A 27,242-nucleotide genomic window follows, 5' to 3' on the forward strand; every position below is an offset into this window, starting at 1 on the left:
ACAATGAAACCGGATTATCCATTAATGACGTGTTCTTGCGACACGTCACTGAATTCCATCAGCTACGGAAGCGGTGCCGTGTCGAGATCTACAACACCGTTGATCAAGGGTTTAGTGTCTTCAGAATGGGTACGTTTTTAAATATATTTTTAATCTCATTTTAAAACTATACTGGGAATGCGCTGGCTATTCTGCCAGCTCCTGCTACGCACCATGCAATTGGGTCACTTGCTAAGTAACATAAATAGGTAACGTTAGCTAACAAACAAACGCAATAAGTATTGTCATCTCACGGACAGCTACTCTGTTAAATTGATCAAGCTATCAAATCCCGTTAACGAGTCTGAGTCACTAATTTTAATCACTAATTGGTCGTGGTTCGTAAATACTGACAGTCGCTAGCTAGCTGTACTGCTAACTCCCTGTGCCAACACGTTTAGTACTTGTAGCCCAGCTAACTTACAGGGTTAAATCTCAACCTGATTAGTTGACAAAGGTTAATCATTGGTTAGCTATCGCTAGTTATCTATTCAACTAGCTTTTTAATGTTAAAATGAAGGAATGTGACACGTATGTATATCATAGTAACCATGTGTAGCCTCCCTGTATGCTGGCTTCACGTCTACCAATAGGTCTGGACCTTTATGGCACAGAAAGAACAGGATATAGCCAAAGACACTAGCTAGCCAATATAAACTCAGCAAAAAAAGAAACGTCCTCTCACTGTCAACTGCGTTAATTTTCAGCAAATTTAACGTGTAAATATTTGTATGAACATAAGAATCAGCAACTGAGACAAACTGAACAAGTTTCACAGAAATTGAATAATGTGTCCCTGAACAAGGGAGGGAGAGGGAGTGGGAGTGGGAGAGTCAAAAGTAAGTCAGTATCTGGTGTGGCCACCAGCTGCATTAAATACTGCAGTGCATCTCCTCCTCATGGACTGCACCAGATTTGCCAGTTCTTGCTGTGAGATGTTACCCCACTCTTCCACCAAGGCACCTGCAAGTTCCCTGACATTTCTGGGGGGAATGGCCCTAGCCCTCACCCTCCGATCCAACAGGTCCCAGACGTGCTCAATGGGATTGAGATCCTGGCTCTTTGCTGTCCATGGCAGAACACTGACATTTCTGTCCTGCAGGAAATCACGCACAGAACAAGCAGTATGGCTGATGGCATTGTCATGCTGGAGGATCCTGTTGGGATGAGCCTGCAGGAAGGGTACCTCATGAGGGGGGAGGATGTCTTCCCTGTAATGCACAGCATTGAGATTGCCTGCAATGACAAGCTCAGTCCGATGATGCTGTGACACACCGCCCCAGACCGTGACGCACCCTCCACATTCAAATCGATCCCACTCCAGAGTACAGGCCTCGGTGTAATGCTCATTCCTTCAACGATAAAAGCATATCCGACCGTCACCCCCGGTGAGACAAAACTGAGACTCGTCAGTGAAGAGCACTTTTTGCCAGTCCTGTCTGGTCCAACGATGGTGGGTTTGTGCCCATAGGCGACGTTGTTGCCGGTGATGTCTGGTGAGGACCTGCCTTACAACAGGCCTACAAGCCCTCAGTCCAGCCTCTCTCAGCCTATTGCGGACAGTCTGAGCACTGATGGAGGGATTGTGTGTTCCTGGTGTAACTCGGGCAGTTGTTGCCATCCTGTACCTGTCCTGTGCAGGTGTTGTTACACGTGGTCTGCCACTGCGAGGACGATCAGCTGTCCGTCTTGTCTCCCTGTAGCACTGTCTTGGGAATCTCACAGTACGGACATTGCAATTTATTGCCCTGGCCACATCTGCAGTCCTCATGCCGAAGGCACATTCACGCAGATGAGCGGGGACCCTGGGCATCTTTCTTTTGGTGTTTTTTCAGTGTCAGTAGAAAGGCCTCTTTAGTGTCCTAAGTATTCATAACTGTGACCTTAATTGCCTACCGTCTGTAAGCTGTTAGTGTCTTAACGACCGTTCCACGGGTGCATGTTCATTAATTGTTTCATTGAACAAGCATGGGAAACAGTGTTTAAACCCTTTACAATGAAGATCTGTTAAGTTAATTGGATTTTTACGAATTTTCTTTGAAAGACAGGATCCTGAAAAGGGGACGTTTCTTTTTTTGTTGAGTTTAGTTATTAGCTAGTGTGCTTACCCTTGCTGGTTCAGGCCCTGGTTCAAATGTTCCCCCTCAATCGCTACAGTAGCGTTACTAACGTTAGCACTAATTTAGCTCTGGAAAACCATATTGTTCCGAGTGAATTTCCGGCAGACTAGACGCTGTGCTGCGTATTGCTGCCTGTCGGAGTGCGGATTGCACACTTTGGTCCCCAAAAAAGGAGAAGGGGGAAATCCTACATTGCGCCAACATCTAATCTTGCACCTATACACTACAATGAGTACGTGTGTCCTAACTTTTGACTGGTACTATGTGTCCTGCCACCTGCATCCCTTCTGGAAACTGGGGGAGCGCAACAGTTCGGCACAGTCCCATTGACAGCACTCTGGAAAACCCTTCTCTCCAAAGGGTCTTTAGCGGTTTGCATCACCCACGGCTAGCCGTGTGATCTACAATTCTGACGGTGTTAGAAATATCAATTATCCCTTCCTAAACATATGGCCCTTTCATATCAGCGAGAACTAATCTTTCAAATAAAGATACACTTACTGTGTGTGCCTCGAGTTGACGTACTACACTTACAATCAGGTGTTCAGGGACGCTAGATGGATAATTACACAGGTGGTCTCAGTATGTCTTCCGTAAACAAGCGCTGTAATGTGGCGATATAGGTTTAGTGTTCCCACACGGCCATAAAGGTGTGTAGTAATTGAACCTTTTTTGTGTGTTTTGAAAATGATTTCTCGCCGATATGAAAGATGTGACTTTCCAAAACCGTACCGCATTCGATGCTTGTCTGTCAACATTTAGCGTCAGGGCTCTTAACAAAAGTCAGCCGGGAAGAAGATGCCATCATCAATAGGCGCTAAAGGTAGTTAACGTCTATGAATGGGCTATACTAGCACGGATTGTCTGTGTAACTCATCTCATGTCCATATGCTGTAGGTGGGTGGTTTTCCAGTCTCTTCTCTGGCCTGTTTGGCACCAGAGAGATGAGGATCCTGATCCTGGGGTTGGACGGAGCCGGTAAAACTACCATCCTGTACCGCCTGCAGGTCGGAGAGGTGGTCACCACCATTCCAAGTAGGTTACTTTTTTTTTTTTTTTCCCTCTAATTTCTTCCTACTTCGAAAGACTGTTCACACAAGATCTGTTGCCTAGTTCCAGGTGCATACATGGAAAATCAATTAGTGTGCTCCAAAATGAGTTGAGTCTTCCCACATGTTATAAATAGAGGGGTGGTTAAAGTGCATTCCTTTCTTTGCCATTTGTGCTCAATGTTTTTAATCTCTGCCATTGTGTTGTACAGCGATCGGCTTCAACGTGGAGACGGTGACGTACAAGAACCTGAAGTTCCAGGTGTGGGATCTTGGTGGACAGACGAGTATCAGGTAATTGATATGAATATCACAACAAGCATTTCCTGTTTATGTATGCACACATAGACATTGTTGAATGTGAAAGGTAGACAGAAGATTCCTCAAGACAGCGCAACACCTCTTTACAATTTAGAGGGTTCGGCCTACTTGCCTCTGCCCTTCTCCCTCCCCCGAATCTTCATCTGTCTCCTTCAAACACTTGTATCTCTCTCCCAGGCCATACTGGCGTTGTTATTACTCCAACACGGATGCTGTCATCTACGTGGTGGACAGCAGTGACCGAGACAGGATGGGCATCTCTAAGTCTGAGCTTGTCACCATGCTGGAGGTAGGTCATGTGGATAGGCCTACATTCATTGCATTGATAAGAGTGCAGGTGTCATTTTGTGTATGAGGCAGGTATACTGACCATTGGTTGAGGTGCTCTGGAGAGCAACTTTGGGCAAATAGTAATGCTCAATGTATTTTCTCCATATGACTCTCTCTCTCGCGCTGTGTGTTTTTGTCTCTTCAGGAAGAGGAGTTGAAGAAAGCCATCCTGGTGGTGTTTGCAAACAAGCAGGACATGGAACAGTCCATGACCCCGGCTGAGGTGGCCAACTCCCTGGGCCTCCCCGCCCTCAAAGACCGGAAGTGGCAGATCTTCAAGACCTCCGCCACCAAGGGCACGGGCCTGGACGAGGCCATGGAGTGGTAAGGGTTTACTTGACATTATAGCCATGTAGCAGACGCTCTTTTCAACACCCGGATTTAACATCAGCGATTGAGTTCTCCAGTTGGTTAACCAGAGTCCCACTCACTGTGGGTGAAATAATAACCACATAGCATATTAATAGGTAGAGCAGAGGTTATTTTATCACACGTAGAAGTGATGTGTCCTGTCCTCGTGTCACCCCCCCCTTTCCTTAATAAACCCACAGTTGATATTGCGCAACACCATGTCAAATCAAATATTATTTGTAACATGCGCCGAATACAACAGGTGTAGACCTTACAGTGAAATGCTTACTTACAAGCCCTTAACACCCCCCCGCCCCCCCCAAAAAAACAAAGTACGACATAGGAATAACAAATAATTAAAGAGCAGCTGTAAATAACAATAGCGGGGCTATATACAGGGGGTACCGGTGTCGAGGTAATATGTACATGTAGGTAGAGTTATTAAAGTGACTATGCATAGATAATAACAGAGTAGCAGCAGTGTAAAAGAGTGTGGGGTGTCAATGCAAATAGTCCGGGTTGCCATTTGATTAGATGTTCAGGAGTCTTATGGCTTGGGGGTAGAAGCTGTTTAGAAGCCTCTTGGACCTAAACTTGGTGCTCCGGTACCGCTTGCCGTGCGGTAGCAGAGAGAACAGTCTATAACTAGAGAGAGAACAGTCTATAACTAGGGTGGCTGGAGTCTTGACAATTTTTAGGGCCTTCCTCTGACAACACCTGGTATAGAGGTCCTGGATGGCAGGAAGCTTGGCCCCAGTGATGTACTGGGCCGTACGCACTACCCTCTGTAGTGCCTTGCGGTCGGAGGCCAAGCAGTTGCCGTACCAGGCGATGGTGCAGCTGTTAAAACCTTTTGAGGATCTGAGGACCCATGTCAAATATTTTCAGTCTCCTGAGGGGGAATAGGTTGTCGTGCCCCCTTCACGACTGTCTTGGTGTGTTTGGACCATGTTAGTTTGTTGGTGATGTGGACGCCAAGGAACTTGAAGCTCTCAACCTGCTCCACTACAGCCCTGTTGATGAGAATAGGGGCGTGCTCAGTCCTCCTTTTCCTGTAGTCCACGATCATCTCCTTTACTTGATCAGGTTGAAGAAGAGGTTGTTGTCCTTGCATCACATGGTCAGGTCTCTGACCTATTCCCTATAGGCTGTCTTGTCAGTGATCAGGTCACTGTTGTGTCATCAGCAAACTTAATGGTGTTGGAGTTGTGCCTGGCCGTGAGTGAACAGGGAGTACAGGAGGGGACTGAGCACGCACCCCTGAGGGGCCCCAGTGTTGAGGATCAGCATGGCGGATGTGTTGTTACCTACCCTTACCACCTGGGGCGGCCCGTCAGGGAGTCCAGGATCCAGTTGCAGAGGGAGGTGTTTAGTCCCAGGGTCCTTAGCTTAGTGATGAGGAATCATGTCATCTACATGGTGTACTATTACTCAACAATGTTTGCTCTCTCTCTCCATAGGCTGGTGGAAGCCCTGAAGAGCAGGCAGTAAAGAGCCCCCACACCTCTTGTTCTCTGTAAATACCCCTGACCTCCTGTATAAAATACTTCCTGATTGGACCGCTCAGGAGGACCAGAGACTGCACTCCTTCCAAGGGCACGTTCACTACGCAAATGTTGAAAATAGAAATGTCATGAATAGAGCTGACGTCATTCCTTACTCTACATGTCACATGTTCTACACAATACATTTCTATATGAAGGTTCCAAAACGTTGTGCCCTGCTGAACACAGCCCCGCCCCATCCCCGAAGCCTTCACCATGCCAAGCCCCTCCATGCCTTCCAGCCTGGGATAGAGAGGCTGCAATATAGTATATTACCTTGTCTCAAAACACTTATCGCCCATAGCCCTGTGGTGTTTGCAGATCTGAAGGGGACCAAGTAGTGGTGATGGCTCCACATTAGACCTCCAATTTGGATGTGTGGGACATAATTAAACAATCTTCTGCCATTTTTGGTGAACTGACTGGCCCCTTCAAGGAAGTGGACCTGAGCAACGTTACTGCAGCTGGTGCTGTTTTCTATTGTACTACTCATGCTGAATTATTTTTTTTCATTTCTTAAACTTCTGTTGGGTGTGTAAATAAATAAAGTTTGAGGTTGTTAGTTTAGGCCTTTTCATTGGAATGCTCAAACTTTAATATGTCAGTTGTTGGACACTAACTGCTTAATTTGTATGCTACAACTTTTATTGCATATTTGAGCTTGTACAGTGAAAACGACCCTCAGTAAAACTGATTTCAGACTGAATATATAAACCTTTGTGGTCAAATTATTTATCTCCCACCCAATAAGCATTATTGTAAAATTCAACATGACCACTGATACTTTTCCAATAAGATTGTTAAAAGAAAGCAGCACAATATAGTATTTAGTTGTGTGTGTATATATATAAACCCCTTAGACAATCTTGCACTTCTCAAATCCTTGATTGAGAATTCATACAGAGGTGGCTTGTGACTGTCAGCTCCTGCATTAAGCAGGATATGATTGCCTGGTCTTATCCATCCTTGCTATAAAATGGATAATATCATTTCACCATAGCCAAGTCCTTGAGTGAGTTCCTCTGTCTCTTGGCTTTGTAGTCAGGCCTCAGGAACTCAATCTTCCTCTTCTTGGCCTCGATCTTGTTTTTGTGCTTCTTCCTGGCTGCGATGTCAGGGTTAGCCACCGCCTGAGAGAAGAGTAAAAGGTTTGTGTGAGATGTATCCAACATTACCCTGTCATTATGATAGAAACATTTGCTCAAGAGCCAAAACAGTGTGTGCTGTTCATCACTAACTCAAAGATTTACCAGTTTGGCCATCATGAGTTCAGATTTTTGTTGTGGCCCCCACCCCATAAAAGTTGCCCATCCTTGTTTAAATATATAACATTGGTGGATACTAATATCCCTGTTAGCCTCCCAGGCCCCTGAACACAAATATTACATTGTATTACACCCCCAAATTATTCCACAGATTCCTTGGCATATTATTTTTAAATATATTTTGAGATCTGGTGTCTGAGAACCCTGCTCTATGCCCTCCTCTGTGAGGCATCCTTCTGAACGACTGAGAAGGCCAGGGAGAAGGTCTGCAGCCCCACCTGCTTCTTCAACAGCTCTATCAGTTCCTGGGACAGGTTTTTCAGGGTGGGGTCTGGGGAGTACAACGCAGAGATGCATTCAATTAGTGCTCTATTTCATTCGGAGACAAACGCCTACAGAGGGATCAGTCTGAAGAGAACTACAGAGTTGAGTTGTGTTGACACAGAATAACACGAGAGAGCAGTCAGACAACACGACAGCCAGAAAATAAACACACAAAACTGAAAGGTTTTGATTAGGATGATGAATCTGAGTAGTGGTGAAAGGGGGAGGACGATGACAGACAGTGTTGTGTTACCTTGATCCTCGTAGCTGTTATTAAATGACGAGGACAGTATTGCAGTATGTTACCTTGGTCTGCATAGGTGCTGCCAAGTTCTCTGTAGAGAGGGCCGATGATGGTGGTGAGGTAAGCCTTTCTTTACCCAGGTCCACAGCTATGGCACCCAGGAACTTAAACACACATGTTCTCTATGGGGGGAGAGAAAGGACAAATAACAATACAACCATTTATTGCTGATATTCATTAACTCACCATCAGTAAATAAGCAGTGGTGTTGGGAAAATATATAAAAGGACCATGTATTGGGGTGTTTGTGTGTACCTTGAGGGGTATCTTGGGCGTGTCTGCAGCTTCCCTCTTAGCCATTAGAGACAGCTTCTTCATCATCCACAGTAAGGATGGAGGACGATCATCCTTCTCGTCCTCCTCTTCTTGCTTCTCTTTCTCTTCTTCTTCATCCTCTTTCTCTCCATCTTTCTCCCCCTCTCCTCCATCTCTTTTTCCTCCTCTACCTCCTGGGCAGGTGTGATTTCAGACTCAGGTGAGATCAGCTAGATCACCTTGGCGACGGACAGCAGGTTCTTGATCACCTGGGGAACGAGACGATCAAACCTGTCAATCGAACTACTGCCTGACGCGTGACACCTCAGACTTGAATAGTCAGTTTGCAACATCATCAGTGTAATATCTTCGTCCTTACCTGTTCTCCCGTTGACGTGTCCAGGTACTTCGACTGCAGCTGGTGACAGAAAGACAGGATCAACTCTCTCATCTGGTGGAGGGAAGGAGAGGTAACGCCAGGTAAAAAGACACATAAATCAGTATCGCTAAACATCACTTGAGTCAAACCCTTGTTTACAATACAACGCCTTCAATTATCTCATTGTTATTCTAACCAATAAAAGCTGTTCTCCCTGTTCCGCCTCATTCACTGAGTAGCCAATCTTGGTGACATGTTTCACCTTGGTCACTCTCAGCAGGACAAGTCATCGGTCTGCATCTTTGGTTAAGTGATGTTCAGACCCGTCTCACCTTCTTGTCTAGGTTGGTGGTAAGAAATGTGGTCGCCACAGGTTCTGGTGTGGTGGCGTTGTTGGCACAGCCCTTCTCTGTGGTCTCCTCTCTTCAGCGGGCAACCAGCTGGTCTGGCCGGTGGGCAGCAAACAGCTGACCAAACAGTTGAGAGGCGGTCAGCCACACCCAACAGTGAGGGTAGCACAGGTGGGTCTCAACATGACCTGGTGGGGGGGGGACGCATTGCTCCGTTACACCAAGAGGAAGCCAGCCGTTTAGAGGGTAAAATATTACATTCAATGATGTAGATCTGTAGTTCTAGACTGTATCATCAAGACATTTCAGGTGGAAACGTGTAGGCACATGGGTTTAATCACACTGCTATACAGAGCAGGCAATAAGCTTAACATACCACAGTACTGTAGGCCTATTTATCTCACCCCAGACAACGGAGATGCCTGAGGTGATTTTCAGACCGTGACGGTTGATCTACAACCAGCGCTCCGACCATAGGAAATGGCAAGACAGCACAAACAGATGTGGGGCCAGGCTAGAGGTAGTAGTGTCTTACCCAGGATGTTAGTGAGTGTGTCTTGAGGCTTGCTGAGCTCCAGTAGGCTACAGTCCTTGGTGAGTTTGGTGACCAGCGTCAGGTAGCTGAACAGCAGTCTGTCTGCTGCCTTCTCATCCTGCTCCTCCTCAATCTGACAGACACACAGATATAGAGCAGCTGTTAGCACAGGTGATATAATATAGTAATTAAAAGACGAATACCTACATCCCGCTGAGATAATGCTTTTCAAAGTATAACTTTCCACGTAGTTTATATCTTAAAAGTTTGATTTGTAAAATAGTTCATGTTCGACTCACGTCTTCAAAGTTGTCGGGTGGATCTCTTTCTCGATGAGGGGCAGCACGGCATCTAAACGGAGGCCAAACCGAACCCCCTCTACCTCCACAAACAGCCCACACACCTGGGCCCCCCAGACGACGCAGACACACCTGGGGGTAGGGGTCAGGGGCTACAGCAGGAGGACACGGGTTGCATCTCAATTGTCTAAAGTGGATTTCTCTCCTTTATTTGCACTTCATCAGATATTTACATTGCTTTATTAGATGCATAGAGAAAGACAATTAAGACGAGTGTGTGTGTGTGTGTCTGCATGTGTGTGTGTGTGCGTCCATACCTTGTCTCCAGACAGCCAAGTGTTGACCAGGGTGTTCTGGTGTTCCTGGTCCAGTTGACTCAGCAGTGATTTGATAGCCACGGCGGCCATTTTCTTACAGCGAGCCGAGTCATCGTTAACCATGGCCAGAGCCAGAGGGACGAAGAACAACCCACTGTGCTGCAGCAGCAGGTTCTAGGACAGAGACGAATCAGTTACACACAGGAGTAGAATTAGGTTGTCCCCAAAAAACTGATCTAAGGTCAGTTTTGAGTTTATTCCCTCTAATGGTTAGGGTTAGTATGTGGGATCTATTTCTATAGCCAACTTCAACCAGGAGCAGTGGGTTTAGAAAGCGACCAGAGTTACTGCGAGTCGAACTCAAGTAATTATGGGATGTGTGTGTCAGGTGGATTGTTGTGGATACCTGAGAGAAGGTCTGAAAGATATAGCCCATCAGCTCCAGAGAAGCCTCTCTTCCTGTGTCAAACTCATAACTAACACAGAGAGAGATTGTAGTATCAAAAGTCACAAACAATCGACTTACATCTAAAATAACGAATCCCTTTAAACACAAATGTATCCTACCTGAGCTGTGCCACGATGAAGTCTAGATGTGATCTCAGTTTCTTCCCCAGAGGATAATCCAGGATATACTTCTGGTAAATCTACAGGTGAAAATAACAGAAACACTAAAATACCTTTTTACAAGACACCTTCAAAAATAAAATACAAAACGCTAAAATACAGGTTTAAAAATGTATATAAAAAGAAACAAAACTGTACATGGACCCTGATCATGCCGTTCTGCCCGGTAACAGACAGCTTGGCCACTTTCTTCATCAGCTCCTCCATCTCTGGTACTACCAGCTTCCTGGACAGGATGGCCTGTAGCTGGAGATAGAGAGGATATAGTACAGAGGATATAGTACAGAGGAGGACAGATGAAGAATTTCATTATACACTTTGAAAGCAAATACATCTATATGTCTGGTTAAATAAAAGTATAAAATGCTGGGGTCTGATGCATTAGCTGTAGCAATAAAATACGGTCTCAGGTGAAGAGGGAGGGCGTCAGCTACCTTTAGCAGGCCGAAGGCTGTCGCCTGACGTGATTGGTCACAAATGTCCTCCTCAGCGTATCCCAGCAGCACTTGCAGCTGCGTCTCAGTTATCTTGTGTGTCTTCATGTTCTTTACTAGGGTGGTGATGGACTGACAGCAAAAAGAAGGGTCATTCAATTCATTTGATACAGACAAATTTCTGTCATATCAAATCATTGAAACACACAATATGGCCTATAAACTGGTTACCAACGTAATTAGAACGGTAAACAAGTCGTCATGTGGTATATTTAAGCAATAAAGGCACGAGGGGGTGTGGTATATGGCCAATATACCACGGCTATGGGATGTTCTTAGTAACGACGCAGCGCAAAATACCTGGATACAGGAATCCAGGGCTCGAACGACCCGGTTTATAATTGATACTATATTAATATGTATTAATTCAACCATTTCCAGAACAGAAACAATCACTTGTGCTACCTTGAAGCAGTTCTGGACGAGTTGGAAGTTCTCTCCGCGGGCAGCACCAGCCTTGGAGTAGTCTTTGAGCAGGACAAACAGCTGCTTAGTGAGCTGGCCTGCATTCTGCTCTACAGCTGGCATTGAGAACCGCAACAGGAACGTAAAAGCTAAGAGAGCCTCTGTTATCACAGAGAGAGAGATATACATTCAGATACAGACACACACACATAGAAATCAACACGTATACACACTTCTCAACATGCGCACACACACACACACACTACTGACCTTGGAGTTGAGACAATCTAGTAGCAGGGCAAAGAAGGGATCCAGCATCTCAAGAGCAGAGGCCTCAGAGGAGTTGACCTTGGACTTCTTCAGACTCATATGGAGCAGCTAGACAGAGACAGAGCGACAACAGTCAACCAACATTCAACTGACCACAGATGAATGAACAGGAAACCACTATTCAGCCAATGGTTACTATCTATTCACGGGACTGTTGGCTGTTTATCTTAATGCCTGCTTGCCGCAAAACACCATTCCATCTTCCAGTCAACCTGTGAGAAAGTTCCTGAATGTTTTAGAGAGGGTAGCTAGGTTGGTTTACCCGGAGACCAGTGTCCACTAGGATGTGCATGTTGGTGCGACTGCTGACGGGGGCTTTAAGTCCCCCTCTCTTTGGGGTGGGGGGCAAGAGGAGACAGCTGGGAGGGGGCAGGCGAGGGTCCGGGGGGGGGGCCTGGGGCTTTTTGTCCCTACACACAAACAATAAAGACACGCCGTCAAATATTTGCCTGAGAGTGAGTGAGTGAGAGACAGAGCAAGGAAAAGGGAGTATGCGTGCAGTGTGTGCGTGTACATACCCGTTCCTCTTGGTGACGAGGGGCAGACTCTCCGAGACCAGGCCGTGGCTGAGCAGTAGTACAGCCTGATGGTCCATGGCCTGGTTCACCAGTAGACCTGACACTATCCTCTTCAACACTGCATGGGCACGACGGGCTGTCTTCAGATTGGCTGTGTTCTCCAGGATCTAGAGAGAGAGAGAGATTCAGACAGAAGGGGAGAGAGAGACAGAAAGATAGATAAAGTCACATACAGACAGTTAGCAGGGACATCAACAGATTACTTTGCAATCTAAGGAATTTCAGTCACGTATAAGTGATACTTACATCTTTCATTGGCAGTATGAGTTGTATGACTCTGTCCTTGCCAGAGTACTGGCCCAGGAACTCATAGGAGTCCATACTCTTACTGTGGCGAGCCTCCATCAGCTTAGAGACGATCCCCTTCACCTCCTTCTCCTCAGCCACCGCACCAAACAGCTCGTTGTTGAAGATCTACAGGAGAGGAGTGGAACAATGGTGGATGTATGAGACGTGTGAAAGGAGAGCTGGCAAGTTTGTGTATCAAAATGGATTATGCACACGGGCACAAACACACCCGGACAGACACACGCATAAACATACAAACACAAATGTAAACGCATAGGTTAGAATAGGTACATCTATTGGCAGGCCCATGCAGTGGTCCAAGTCTCCAGGCTTCAGGATAGGAGCGAGGTGAGACAGGAGTTGGTACACTGTGAACGTCAACACATGGACCTGAGGGAGAGAGTGTCAGTGGATCAAAACAGTCATATAATTTGGAATAATTCCCTTAATGACTGAATACATTTACACAGACAGAGATGGAGTCTGTCACAAAAACATACACAGTCGCTAGTGAAAGTCTACACAATCAATCAAAAAAATTGTAATAAAAAGGGATTACATTCAATTTTTTTCCTACCGATCTACACAACCTTCTCCACATTTATAAAGTGAAATAACCTTTTTTTCAACTACCAACTTAACTGCGTATATCTTCACACCCCAGAGTGCATACTTGGTGGAAGCAGCTTTGGCAGCCAGTACAGCTGTGAATCGTTTTTTAATAAGACTCTACCAACTTTTCACAACTCTTAGGGCAACACATATCCATTGTTGCTGTCAAACTTGCTCAGTAAATTTGGTTGGGAATCATTTATGGACAGCAATATTCAAAACTTTTCTCTGATTTCCAAACAAATTTAAGTTAGAACTGAGACTGGACCACTCAGGAACACTCAACACCTATAGAAAAGCCATTCTGGTGTGTCATTGGCATAAACATGTGTGTAATTGTCCCATTGAAAAACAAAGCTATCCCTTTTTAGACTTTCACTAGGCACCGTAATGTGGTCTTGGAAAGCGTCCCAAATAGCACCCTATTCCCTTTGAAGTGCACTACTTTTGACCAGAGGCCATCGCAGCCTAGGCCTCGTGTCCAAGGTCTGAGACTAGTGCTTAGGTCTGTCGTGTCTTTGACATCATTAAAACTGAAGACTTATCTATCAAATAACTCTCTGTAATTATTATTACGCGATTAAACTGATTAATCATGTAACTGTAATTAACTAGGAAGTCGGGGCACCAAGGAAAATATTCAGATTACAAAGTTATAATTTTTCTAATATAACTTTCAGATATTTGAATATCTGATCACTTAGTCTTCGAATTAATTATTATTTACCTCATGTTAGTCTCATTCCAAACGTCGTAAATTGTTGGTTATCTGCACGAACCCAGTCTTCACTATGAGTCATCCATACATCAATTGTCTTAAAATAATTTATTTACTAACTAAGTAATTCACAGAAATGCATAACAAACAGTAGATAGTTACAAGGAAATGATAGCGGAGTTTCCCTAGTGGGATAAACCGGCATCGCGGCTTAGTGTACAAAAGGGAAGTGGGGGTCGACTGAGATAAGACAACACACAGTTGATAATTATAACAATTGAAATGCTAATCCTTTGCACATGAACGCTCACTCATTCGGGAACAATTGCAATCAATATCTATATTTATGCTCAGTGTGTCGTCGGGATCTCTGTTGAAAAGTTTGTTTCTGTCGGAGAGTTTGTCCGCTCTCTCTCTCTGTCGTGGTTAGAATGGAAAGTTCAGAGTGACATTCATTCATGTCGATATAGGATAGATGTTTCGGCGGTTGTCGGTCTTCGCGTTCAATGATACCGAATTCCTAGCTGCAGACTAGTAATTAATATCAAAGACTTGTTCTTATTCTGTCGGTATCGATAGTCTAAGAGTTTAACCACGTGGGATGGTTAAAAGATTCAGCAATCTACTCAAACCTTAGGTTTATGGTCTCCTCTCAACCCTTGGCCATCTCGTTATCGAGGTAAGCTGGTCTCCTCGCAAACCTTGGCCATCTCGTTATCGAGGTAAACTGGTCTGGTGATAGAAAACCCGGGTGGGGGTTTTATTCGGAAGCGTCACTTGAGTGGGTTGAGTTACTGACGTGATCTTCCTGTCTGGGTTGGCGCCCCCCCCCCTTGGTTTGTGCTGTGGTGGAGATCTTTGTGGGCTATACTCGGCCTTCTCAGGATTGTAAGTTGGTGGTTGAAGATATCCCTCTAGTGGTGCGGGGGCTGTGCTTTGGCAAAGTGGGTGGGGTTATATCCTTCCTGTTTGGCCCTGTCCGGGGGTATCATCGGATGGGGCCACAGTGTCTCCTGACCCCTCCTGTCTCAGCCTCCAGTATTTATGCTGCAGTAGTTTGTGTCGGGGGGCTAGGGTCAGTTGGTTATATCTGAAGTACTTCTCCTGTCTTATCCAGTGTCCTGTGTGAATTTAAGTATGCTCTCTCTAATTCTCTCCTTCTCTCTTTCTTTCTCTCTCTCGGAGGACCTGAGCCCTAGGACCATGCGTCAGGACTACCGGGCATGATGACTCCTTGCTGTCCCCAGTCCACCTGGCCTTGCTGCTGTTCCAGTTTCAACTGTTCTGCCTGCGGTTATGGAACCCTGACCTGTCCACCGGACGTGCTACCTGTCCCAGACCTGCTGTTTTCAACTCTTAATGATCGGCTATGAAAAGCCAACTGACATTTATTCCTGATTATTATTTGACCATGCTGGTCATTTATGAACATTTTGAACATCTTGGCCATGTTCTGTTATAATCTCCACCCAGCACAGCCAGAAGAGGACTGGACATCCCTCATAGCCTGGTTCCTCTCTAGGTTTCTTCCTAGGTTTTGGCCTTTCTAGGGAGTTTTTCCTAGCCGCCGTGCTTCTACACCTGCATTGCTTGCTGTTTGGGGTTTTAGGCTGGGTTTCTGTACAGCACTTCGAGATATTAGCTGATGTACAAAGGGCTATATAAAATAAACTTGATTGAAACTTGATTGAGTAGAAAAGGGCCTGTCCCAGGACGCAAGACCATAACTGTGCTCATGGGCGGTCCTCTGATTTAGTTAAACTCCAAAGGGAATTGGAGTTTCCTTCATTAAACAGTCCAAAATCACATTACACAATTTCACAAACAGTATCATCCTCACTCATTCATCTTATACAACAATTAGATGTAAGCCTCATATCTGAGGCTATTGTATAAACAGCGTTATGGTAATGTGGCCGTATTGTCTCTCATGAGTTCCACAAAATTGTACCAAACGGACCAGTTCGTAGCTGGATTATTCACCGATCTTTTATACATTCTCCAGAACATAAATACTGTTCGGACCTCCAGTTCTGTGAGGTGGAAGAAATTCCTTTGTTCTCTCTATGAAAACTCACTCTCTCTCTATACTGTGGCCATGAGGAGATCATCTCCTCCAGGAATTTACGACCTGAGGTCGCAGAAGCCTGAGTGTAGGAGACAGAGAGAGGGGGATTGTGCTCGCTGTACCCAAAGAGGGCAACGTCATGACAAGTCCATCTGTAAGAAAAGACAGAGGAACCTATTCAACTGTAGTGTTCATGTAGCTTTTCCATGTAACCAAATGAGGAAAAACTCTGGTCCATAGTTATACTGTTTAGTATTTACTTTTATTAGTAGCATTTGCATACTCTAGCAGTGGCCCTGTAAATATTGCATTTGCGTATTCTATACGCTGTCCATAGGCCTCACCTGAAGAGATGTAGACTCCCTCAGGTGGCTGGGGGAACACACTGCCGTTGACGCTCAGCTCCGCCTCCTCACCCTCCGAAACCAGAAGGTCCTTCGTGGTCACCAAGGACTCGGCCATGTCCATCACCAAGGCAACGGTCTGGGTGGAGACATTCTTGGCGGAGAGCAGGGCGAACACGTTCAGGAGGACGTCACACTCTGGGTGACCAGACTGCTGCTTGGCCAGGAGGGGGAAGTACCTGAGAGAGGAGATAAGGTGGTCACTTTCAGGTGGTTGAATCTGTCACCTACCACTGGGTCATGGTAAATTCCTCCTAGTTCCCCACTGGAAACTGGATTGTTGCCAGAAACATTCAACCATTCATTTACTGATCTCACTGTGAAAAGGACTTGGCCTTAGTGTAGCTGAAGTCTCAACACAAAGACTGCTTGATAAGCTTACCTGGCATTCTTGCTCCAGACGTGGATGAGTTTGAGGAGGGGGGTGGGGGAGTAGGGGCAGACGGCAATACGAGTCGAAGCCATCAAAGAAGTCCTGGATCCTCAGGACCCCCAGGCGCCTCAGGTTCTTCAGAGGAGCGATACAGCCTGCCTTTAACTGGGCAGAGAGAGGAAAAAATTTTTTAGGAGTCATCTTTAAAACCTGTTTATCTATTTTTAGCCCTGCTTTCGGCTGCAAAGAGTAGAAAAGGAGGTGACAAAACAACTTTTCGGAGTTACTGACTAAAAACTCATGTTTGTGTGCAGTATCATACATGAACATCAACATGCTTTATACATGCTCACACCTGCAACTGCCAGGGCAGGCCTCTCTGAGCCTCCTGCTCTAGTATAGGTCTCAGAGGGCGAGCTGCGGCATACTGCCACAATGGCTACACTGCAGCTCCTGCCCAAGACCACTACTGACTTGAAACTTTACTAAGCGTTTTTCTCAAGAGACACCAGGAGCTTATTATCAAGCTTCTCTGAGTAGGAGCGATGATCTAGGATCAGGTCGCCCCCTGTCCATATAATCATATTCATTGTGATCTAAAAGGATCAACTGATTGTAAATCAGCACTCCTACTCATCCAGCAGCCTCTTGTTACATACCTCCCCTGGTCCAACACAGAATATACAGCAGGTTTCTCAAGACTAAGCCTTTGTGAGACAGTGAGACTCTCCGGCTGTGTATATACCTGTTCTCTCTGGTTGAGGATGGTGGCGACGGAGGCGGTGACACACAGTAGGATCTGCAGCACCTTGGGCAGGTGTGTGTGGATGAGGTGGCCCAGTTTACTGATGACTGTGTTGACTATGTTCAGCAGGCTGTGCTGCCGACCCAGAGGAAGGACGGCAGAGGAGTCCGTCTCGGATATCGCTTTGTCTACTGCAGCTAGACACAGACCTGGAAAGAGGGAGTGTGGAGAGAGGGAGTGTGGAGAGAGGGAGTGGAGAAAAAAAATACAGCGAGAGTGGGTCCAGGGTTCACATGTCGTACTTTTAAAACAAACACAGATCCACTCCAACCCCCCCCCCCACACACACACACACAATATCATGAGACAGAGGGCAACAGAGCCATACAGTGAGGAATAAGACGAGAAACACTCCACTCCCATACAGGTTTTATATCACACGGCGGAGGGCGCCCTACCTTGTCCGTGGTGGCAGACGGGCTCCAGCAGGAGGTCAATGAACATGCCCAGCTCCTCAGACTGGCATCCTGCCAGGAACCAGAGCATGATGGAGGAACGCTGCACAGCGCCAGACTTGCCCTGGAACTTACTGCCAGTCTTACTGCGCATCCGCCCAAACAGAACCCTACAGAGGTTAGAGGAGAGGGGGATGGGATGGTTATATTGGAGTAGTAAAGGTGACACATAAATAGGCTACAAGTTTAAGTTTACTTGAAGGTGCAACACACACACACACACACACACACACACACACACACGAGTAATCACAAACAAGAGTAATTGCACACACACCTCATAAGCAGCGGGATAAGCTGGGCCCTGTGTGAGGCGTCCACCACGGCCTGCTCCTCTGAGACGTTGAAGTGGACGATCTCATCCTTGAAGTGTTTGTCATCAAGCAGCCTCTCCAGATTCTCCCTGAACACAACAGTCAGAGACGTTCAATAACGCAGGACTGTAGGTCCAGAAGCACAGGACATGTCAGATACAGAAAAATAAATTTTTATTACTATATCACATCAAACACAGAAAGACAGTGTATCAAATGACCACCAGATATTGAATCCAGATATATTAGCAACTCTATGAGCCTATCGGCCTGCACAGCTTCAAAGAGGCACAAGAGCAACGTTGTTGACAGGGTCTACACAGGGTCTCCAGAGTGATTCTGTGAATTAGGTCAGTGGTACATTGCGGGAAATGAAATAACCGAACATCACAACTTCTGTTAGATGGGAAATTGTAAGTAAATGGATAGTTTAATAAGAGAAGTGAATATAGGAACTCCTGTCAGATCTGTGGTTCCTAGGGGGAGGTTAACATTCCTGCTCAGTGATGACTCCGATCTCTATCAGTACTGGTAACAATGACTTCCATTGAGACCGGGAGTCCATAACGAATAGTATCCCTTACTCTTACGCCAATCATCTGAACAAAAATGTTAAATGGTGATACCAGAAAGTACGTTTTATGCCTGGCACACTGTAAAAGGACTGAAGGTATGTTACAACAAGAGATAAGACGAGACGTCGAGTGACATTGTCGTTCGGAAATAAGCCAGAGAGCAAACTTTGGGGTCTTTGTAGGTCAGAACACACTCCAATGCTGCCCTCTGGATCTGCTGGTCCTGGTGACACGGCAACTGACTGATAGCAGTACACTGACGGAGACTACCTGCTGTTTAGGTAGATAGGCTGATAACGGGTCAGGTAAGTACGTTTAATTGAGCATGCAGTTGATGCAGGCTAAATGGGCATATAGTGAGAACAGCTGAGAGTGAACTGATGTGAGTAGCCGATGTGAGTAAGACTTTTAAACAGGTCAACATTCACAAGGCCGCAGGGACAGACGGATTACCAGGACGTGCACTCCGAGCCTGCGCTGACCAACTGGCAAGGGTCTTCACTGACATGTTCAACCTCTCCCTGTCTGAGTCTATAATACCAACATGTTTCAAGCAGACCACCATAGTCCCTGTGCCCAAGAACACTAAGGTAACCTGCCTAAATGACTACAGACCCGTAGCACTCACATCTGTGGCCATTAATGCTTTGAAAGGCTGGTCATGGCTCACATCAACACCATTATCCCAGAAACCCTAGACCCACTCCAATTTGCATAACACCCCAACAGATCCACAGATGATGCAATCTCTATTGCACTGTACTACCCTTTCCCACCTGGACAAAAGGAACACCTATGTGAGAATGCTGTTCATTGACTACAGCTCAGCGTTCAACACCAGAGTGCCCTCAAAGCACATCACTAAGCTAAGGACCCTGGGACTAAACACCTCTGCAACTGGATCCTGGACTTCCTGACGAGCCGCCCCCAGGTGGTAAGGGTAGGCAACAACACATCCGCCACACCAATCCTCAACACGGGGGCCCCTCAGGGTTGCGTCCTCAGTCCCCTCCTGTACTCCCTGTTCACTCATGACTGCATGGCCAGGCACGATCCCAACACCATCATCAAGTTTGCCGATGACAACAGTGATCACCGACAATGATGAGACGGCCTAAAAAGGTATTGTGAAACAAAAATAAATGTTTATTTCCAAAATCTTCAACGTGATCATCTCTTACTTGGCTGCTGCTCTTTTTGGTGGCATCTTCCTCTCTGGTCTAGCCTCCTCCTCCTCCCTGTCCTCTTCTTCCTCTCCCGCCATGCTAGCCTACATGACAGCAGGACTGCTCCTCTTCCTCATGTCCTGAGTAGGTGCCAACAGCAGGTCAGCTGGGTAGAACTCATTCCTGCCAATCATGAGAAGGGAGGGGCATACGGTCAGTTAAGACAGTGGGCAACGGTGCTCTTTCTCAAAAGCCTTTCCTAGATTTATTGCGTCGTCTCCTCGCCTCCTCCTCAAAATGAAAAGACCTGAGGTTCCTCTCCGTAGGAGGGCAGTGTAGTGTGTAAGGCTGCAGTATCTAGTCGTGTGTAGGGTATAGTGTAGGACGAACCTGATGAATCCTAGCAGCAGTGGACTGAGCTCCCTACTGCGTGGTTCTACGCGGTCGGGGACCAGAGCCATGGCCCTCCACAGCAGGCCCCTGAAGTTAGTGAAGTCTGTCCTCTCGCTGGGGTCAGAGGTCATCCTCAGACGCTGCAGGAACAGCACCCCCCACGTCCCCGCTCTCGATGACATCACAGCCCGGCTCCCCCTGCAGCTCAGAGCCTCCATCTTCGTCTTCACGCAGCTCCTTTTCTGTTAGACAGAACATTTACTTGATCGTTTTATACATCAACACAAATAGCTCATCACAGTGTTAAAAACAGATCACAAATGAGCAAGCACTCACCAGCAAGACCTGCTACCAACTCCAGCTGCTCATGGTAGACCTTCCAGAAGTCTTTGTTGTCCATTCCTCTGGCATGGGTCCTGGAGAGAGACACACAACATAAGGAAGAGACGAAATGCGTTATTGCGGGGTTAGAAGGTCATTGTGTGTTTTGTGTTCTTACACTATGAGTTCAATGACTGGGTCCCACAGAGGGGTTTCAAGTTGATGAACAGCATTGAAATAGCGTAGAGGCACCTGCAAATGGAAGATACAGAACTTTACTTAATCATCCACTATGATAAACGTTAATCAAAGGTCCCAATTCTGTTTGAAATATATGTTCTAGGTTCCAAATCTAAATGTTAGGTTCCAAATCTAAGTTTTATGTTCTGGGTACCTGTTGGAAGGTCCCTTGTGGCCCCCGGGGTAGTGATCTCTGTACCAGATCTTGTCTGAGCTTCCTGAAGTGCTGCAGCTTCTCTCTGTAGTCCTGCACCGAGGCAGGGACCAACTCAGCCTGAAAACACACTGCAAACACAGGCTGGACCTTCATGCTCTCCTCACCCTGACAACACAGAGAGAATCAAGTTCAACGGTGTTATTATTGTCCATTTAGGCGCAAATGGAAAGTTCTCTCAATTCTGACTTCAATTATCTTCTGCCATGTGAATGAATTCAATTAACTTGAACAAATAAAGTCCTAATTATCAATTTACAAGACATCATTTGATTGTTCTGTACCAACCTCTGACGGTTCGAGCTCAGCCTCAAAGTGGGTCAGAATCCTCAGTGTCAGCAAGCGGATCTGAGGGAGGAAGCGTGGTGGAGAGAGTTTGATCACAGTTGAATCACAACTAATAAAGTACCCAACATAAATAAACCTAAACAATAATAAAACCTACTTCCATACTTTGGAGCTGTTGGAGGTTGACGTGCAGCATCTGGTGCAGGTCGAGCAGTGCACCGTGGGATAGGTGCTCGGAGCAGCCGTTGACTGCCAGCCGGGTGTAGTAGAGGTCTCCTAGTAACAGAGGCGACATGTCTGTAGGGAACTTCCTGTGACACACACAAACACAGGAAGTTGATCAGGGTCAAAGTGCACTAATTACTAGAACAAAACCAGTTACCAAATTATATAGCCAAACATTAATGGCACCAAAGAACACACTCAGATTTAGTGTACCAATCCAGAGCTTTATCTCTGGTCACAGCAGTTATTCCCACTAAATGGAACTAGTCTCCAAGAGCTGGTGATATTTCTCTACTTTTAGTACTTACTGGATGATGGGCTTGACCCGCTCCACTGGCACCAGGGAGAGAACCTCAGCAGATCCATTCAGACTGAGCAGAGAGCTGAGGGCCTGTCTGGCCACAAACAGACCGCCTGGATGGAGAGCGGACAGAAAAATATCTTTATTGTCCCAGCTGCTGGGTTACTACTGGAGGGGTGGTTAGGAGCTAGAACCTGTGCATTGGAATGGAACACAACATTCATCTGTACATCAGATAAGAGCAAACGAGGGCATCCCATACCTTTCCCCAGAGCTTCACTCTCCACATTCAATAGCAGGCAATTGAGGAGGGCTGTCAGACTGGGAACGACACACCCTGCTGCCAGCGGTCCGAGGTGGGGCAGGAGGACCAGGGCTGCCGAGGGCAGGGACAGGTCAGTAACGGTCTGGTTCGGGTCCTGCGGTAGGCTGATCAGAGAGAGGATCAACTCTGGTACTGACACCTTCTCTGTCCCATCACCTGGCTCCTTATTGGGGGTATTTCCGGTGAAGTCCCAGGGGTAGGTCTCGAAGGCCATGGAGCCATCTGTAGGGGGTGGGGCTCTAGCCAGGAAGAGACTGACCAGCACCTCCAGGGCAGAGTGACGAGACACAGAGTCTAGACTGGAGAACAACCCCTCTAAGTACTGTAGCAGGCTGGGCAGGAAGACCTGGAGAGAGAGAAGAGGGAGGGGTAAGGAGAGATGGAGAGAGGGAGGGAGAGAGAGATGAAGGGAATGCCAGAAAGGAGAGAGATTATGTTAAACTATGTCCTGAGAAGGAAGCTTACTCTGCCGGAGTCAGCTAGGATGAAATTGCCTGGTGTATTGATGAGATTAGTCGATGTACCTGTTCAAACCGTTTCATGGTGAACATCTCCTTAGTGAACTCCAGTATTCAGGTCCTGGTCTATCCCACTGCTGAACACCTTTTTGACCGTGTCCTGTGTGAGACATTCTCCCCCAGCAGTAGAGGGGAGATGATCTGGAGCGCGAGTCTACAGCAGGGTCCTGGGAGGGCTGGGGTCTGGAGCAACTCATGAACTGTCTACAGAGTCACAGAGAAGGACAAAAACATCAGAGGAATCTAATATGATACCAACAGTCAGATTTGAAAATAAACTGGGTTCAGGCAAAATACACATTTATGTGATCTGAAAATCTTTTTTGATTTGATTTTTCTTTTTTCCCCCTTTTCCTTTTTAAATATATACAGTATAAATGGGGACTGTCAAATACAGCCGTTCAAACGTTTGGGGTCACTTAGAAATGGCGTTGCTTTTGAAAGAAAAGCAAAAAATGTTGTCCATTAAAATAACATCAAACTGACCAGAAATACAGTGTAGACATTGTTAATGTTGTAAATGACTATTGTAGCCCATCTGTAAATAGCCCACCCAATCTACCTACCTCATCTCCATATTGTTTTTATTTACATCTCTGCTCTTTTGCACACCAGTATTTCTACCTGCACATCACCATCTGCTCATCTATCACTCCAGTGTTAATTTGCTAAATTGTAATTACTTCGCTACTATGGCCTATTTATTGCCATACCTCCTCAAGCCATTTGCACACACTGTATATAGACCTTTTTTTTCTATTGACTGTCCCGCTTGTTTATTCCATGTGTAACTCTGTGTTGTTGTTTGTGTCGCACTGCTTTGCTTTATCTTGGCCAGGTCGCAGTTGTAAATGAGAACTTGTTCTCAACTAGCTTACCTGGTTAAATAAAGGTGAAAAATATATATATATATATATATATTCAAAAAAACTGCTGGAAACGGCTGATTTTTTATGGAATATCTACATAGGCGTACAGAGGCCCATTACCAGCAACCATCACTCCTGTGTTCCAATAGCACGTTGTGTTAGCTAATCCAAGTTTATCATTTTAAAAAGGCAAATTGATCATTAGAAAACCCTTTTACAATTATGTTAGCACAGCTGAAAACTGTTGTTCTGATTAAAGAAGCAATAAAACTGGCCTTCTTTAGACTAGTTGAGTATCTGCAGCAGCATTTGTGGGTTCGATTACAGGCTCAAAATGGCCAGAAACAAAGTACTTTCTTCTGAAACTCGTCAGTCTATTCTTGTTCTGAGAAATGAAGGCTATTCCATGCGAGAAATAGCCAAGAAACTGAAGATCTCATACAACGATGTGTACTACTCCCTTCACAGAACATCGCAAACTGGCTCCAACCAGAATAGAAAGAGGAGTGGGAGGCCCCGGTCCACACCTGAGCAAGAGGACAAGTACATTAGAGTGTCTAGTTTGAGAAATAGAAGCCTCACAAGTCCTCAACTGGCAGCTTCATTAAACAGTACCCGCAAAACACCAGTCTCAACGTCAACAGTGAAAAGGCGACTCCGGGATGCTGGCCTTCTAGGCAGAGTTATTTTTAACAAATAAAAAGGTCTCTAGCCAGCTGGACCACCAGGCTGATGGATAAGGGAGAAACAAGTTGTGATTTGCAACACACACACACACACTGCAAGCAACAAGGTTGCCAATGATGAACAAACATGACATTTGTTTCCACGTGACATGAAGCTTGTGTGCCTTATTTATTGGCAAATTTAGGAACATATTCTAAAGAACATATTCCTATTCATAGTTTGTACCATCCTCCTCAGCCTCGCACTGTAATCTCAGGTACACACACACACACAGTAATCTCAGGTACATACTCCAGTAGAGACTGGCAGGCAAGGCTGTTCTTGGTACTAAGGTGAGTCTTCAGGCTGTCCACTATAGACCTCTGATGGAACACTAGAAGGTTGAAGGACTGGCTCTTGTTGGACACCTCCCTCGGGAAGGTGGCTGAGGAACAGGTGAATGGGTTTCAGATTGGTCACTGGGTTCTGCTCATGGGAACATGTTTGTAAGCTTGACAAGGCAATGTATTGGGCCAGACGTGATAGTAGTAGTGAAGCTCCTTGGTGTGATGAGTTGTGTTATGTACTCACTGAAATGCTCTGTCAAATTCAGGTCCCTCCATTTTGTCAGTCCTTCTGAAAAGTAAGTGTCTACCTCCTACAACGGAAAACACTGTTACATGCCATGGAATGATGTTAACGACAAAAACGTATTTTTTAACATGTTTAATAGGGGATCTGCAGTCTCACAGAGAATACATACCTCATTATAACTCTCAGTTCTGTCAATGCGATGGATGACATCGATATTGACATTGGCAAGCCGTTCAGCAAACGTGAGAAACTGTAAAACAAACGATCGAGAGTTAGCTACTTTCTGTGGTCTACTAACGTTAGTGAGCGATACAGTATGAAATGACTCAGCTAGGCTACATATAATATTCAACATATCCAAGCAGCTACGCTTGTTGGTTCATTCAACGTAGCAACAGGAAAACGTGTTTAATTTGAAACTGTTCAGACATTACGAAAACAAGGCATACGAGATAGCTATGCATAGTGTAATAAATATCATTTATTATAACACAAGCATATTTGCTAATACATTGTTATAACTAAACTCTTTCCAAACAGGGTTACTCACAAACTCATAGCAGATACGGAAACCCACACACACCCAGAGACAGATGGCTGACACAGGCCTTTTTCATAAAGACTGATAAGAAAAGTGGTGCCGGGTACTGCATATCACGAGAAACTGAGACACACACATACCCAAGGACAGAGGGCTGACGTAAACCTTTCATAAACACAGATAAGACAGGAACATCTACGCACACACAAAAACTCCTCTTCAGTCTGAACATTTTACAGAGACACACAGAAATGTCAAAATAGGAACATCTACGCACACACCTAATCTCCTGTTTTAGCTGAACATTTCTGAAGACAAAGAACTCTACTCAGAGCCAATGGGACAGTGATACTGGCCTGAAGGAGACCTCGCCCAACTCATCAGAACCAACCAGAGGACCAGAACTTCCAGACTCAACCTACTTTCTGTACTGTATAAAATGTATATGCACTCTGTTATCTGGGCTTCTTTCGGATAGTTCCATTTGAGCTTGATGAAAAGGGTCCGTGCACGCTATTTCAGATATCTTTACCTCTGAATAAATTGCATTTAATTAAACCTCATCCACCCTGTCCAGAGTCTCTACTTCGTCTCAGTTCTCCAGTAAACATGTTTTATCAACAATAGTAACAAATATTTGTTAAATGCAATAGCTAAGCAGTCGTCGCTAGCTATGCTAACAACTGTGCTGCAGTTTCCCAACAACACTCACCCTGAATGTGTTCTCAGATTTATGATACGACTTGGATTTGATCTTCATTTTTGACGTGTCTATTTTTCTGATATATGTAAAAAAAAAAGTAGCCTATTCGTCTTTCTGATAACAAACTCTCTCTCCCCATTCTCTCCCTCTTTCTCTCTCTCCTTTCTCTCTCTATCCCCTCTTTCTGTCACTCCTCTCTCTCTCTCTCTCTCTCTCTGTATTCTCTTCCCAGGTCTCTCTACATAAACCTATTAGGACTGTGGGTCATCATGTTGTGTTCTGTGTTTGCGGGGCTGTGTCTGTACTCCGTCTACAAGCACTGTGACCCCTGGACAACAGGCATGGTGTCTGCTCCAGATCAGGTTGAGGACACAAACCAGGAAATAACACTTTAATAAGGACCGCAGGTTGACGTTTATTGGGATGAGTCTTGTCCTGGAGGCAGAACTGAGCGATTACTGCTAGATGGGCCAGGTTAGGGTTAGGTATTAGGGTTAGCAGTGTGGTTAATGTTAGGGTTAAGATTTTATGACAGATTTTGTGGTTGTGCCAGCTAGTGACCCCTCTGCAGAGCTGCCTCCAGAACAAGATTCAAGACGAAAAACCGCATAAATACCAGGCACTGTCAATATTACTATTCTGCCAGACTGCCACTTTACGGATATATTTTGTTATCAGTTTCAACTGATAACATTCACAGCCACTAAGTGTAACCACCTTAAACATTATTTTGTGGTAAAACTTTTTTTCCCCCGCATCGGCCACACATCCAGACTGTTCCCAGGAAAATATCTCAAATAGCCCAAACCCAGTGGTACCACTCAGATAGACACTGACCACGCCCTCTTTCTCTGTACAGCTGATGCTGGACTGCCAGGATTGTTTGTGGCTGCAGCCTACAGTGGGACACTAAGGTTACTATTCCCTTCTAACACGTATACTGTATGTCAAACGTGATCTTAAATTTGATTATTGCTACTGTTTATAATGTTAATATGTAACATTATGTTATGTGTCTACTAGATTAAGTACCCTTTTGTTACTATTTGT

General features: G+C 45.6%; 2 protein-coding genes, 1 non-coding gene and 1 pseudogene across 3 annotated transcripts in view; 2 read left to right on the forward strand and 2 right to left on the reverse strand.

Moving 5' to 3' along the window:
* LOC139565635 (ADP-ribosylation factor-like protein 1) lies at positions 1-6,460 on the forward strand. The gene is made up of 6 exons (XM_071386096.1): positions 1-129; positions 3,057-3,194; positions 3,421-3,502; positions 3,707-3,818; positions 4,005-4,183; positions 5,671-6,460. The coding sequence occupies exons 1-6, from the start codon at positions 126-128 to the stop codon at positions 5,699-5,701; spliced, it is 546 nt and encodes a 181-aa protein (XP_071242197.1). The 5' UTR covers positions 1-125; the 3' UTR covers positions 5,702-6,460.
* LOC139565699 (small subunit processome component 20 homolog) lies at positions 6,311-26,558 on the reverse strand (annotated as a pseudogene).
* Positions 8,947-9,074, reverse strand: LOC139566140 (small nucleolar RNA ACA64). Its single transcript, XR_011673063.1, has one exon. It is a non-coding gene; the product is annotated as a small nucleolar RNA ACA64 (small nucleolar RNA).
* Positions 26,462-27,242, forward strand: part of LOC139565700 (sodium-coupled monocarboxylate transporter 1-like) — a 3,212-nt gene continuing 2,431 nt past the window's right edge. Inside the window, exons 1-2 of the mRNA XM_071386203.1 lie at positions 26,462-26,554; positions 26,994-27,106. Coding sequence (XP_071242304.1) covers positions 26,462-26,554; positions 26,994-27,106 — 206 coding nt within the window. The remainder of the gene's footprint in view (positions 26,555-26,993; positions 27,107-27,242) is intronic.

This window comes from Salvelinus alpinus, chromosome 37 (genome assembly GCF_045679555.1).
Source record: "Salvelinus alpinus chromosome 37, SLU_Salpinus.1, whole genome shotgun sequence".
NCBI lineage: Eukaryota > Metazoa > Chordata > Actinopteri > Salmoniformes > Salmonidae > Salvelinus > Salvelinus alpinus.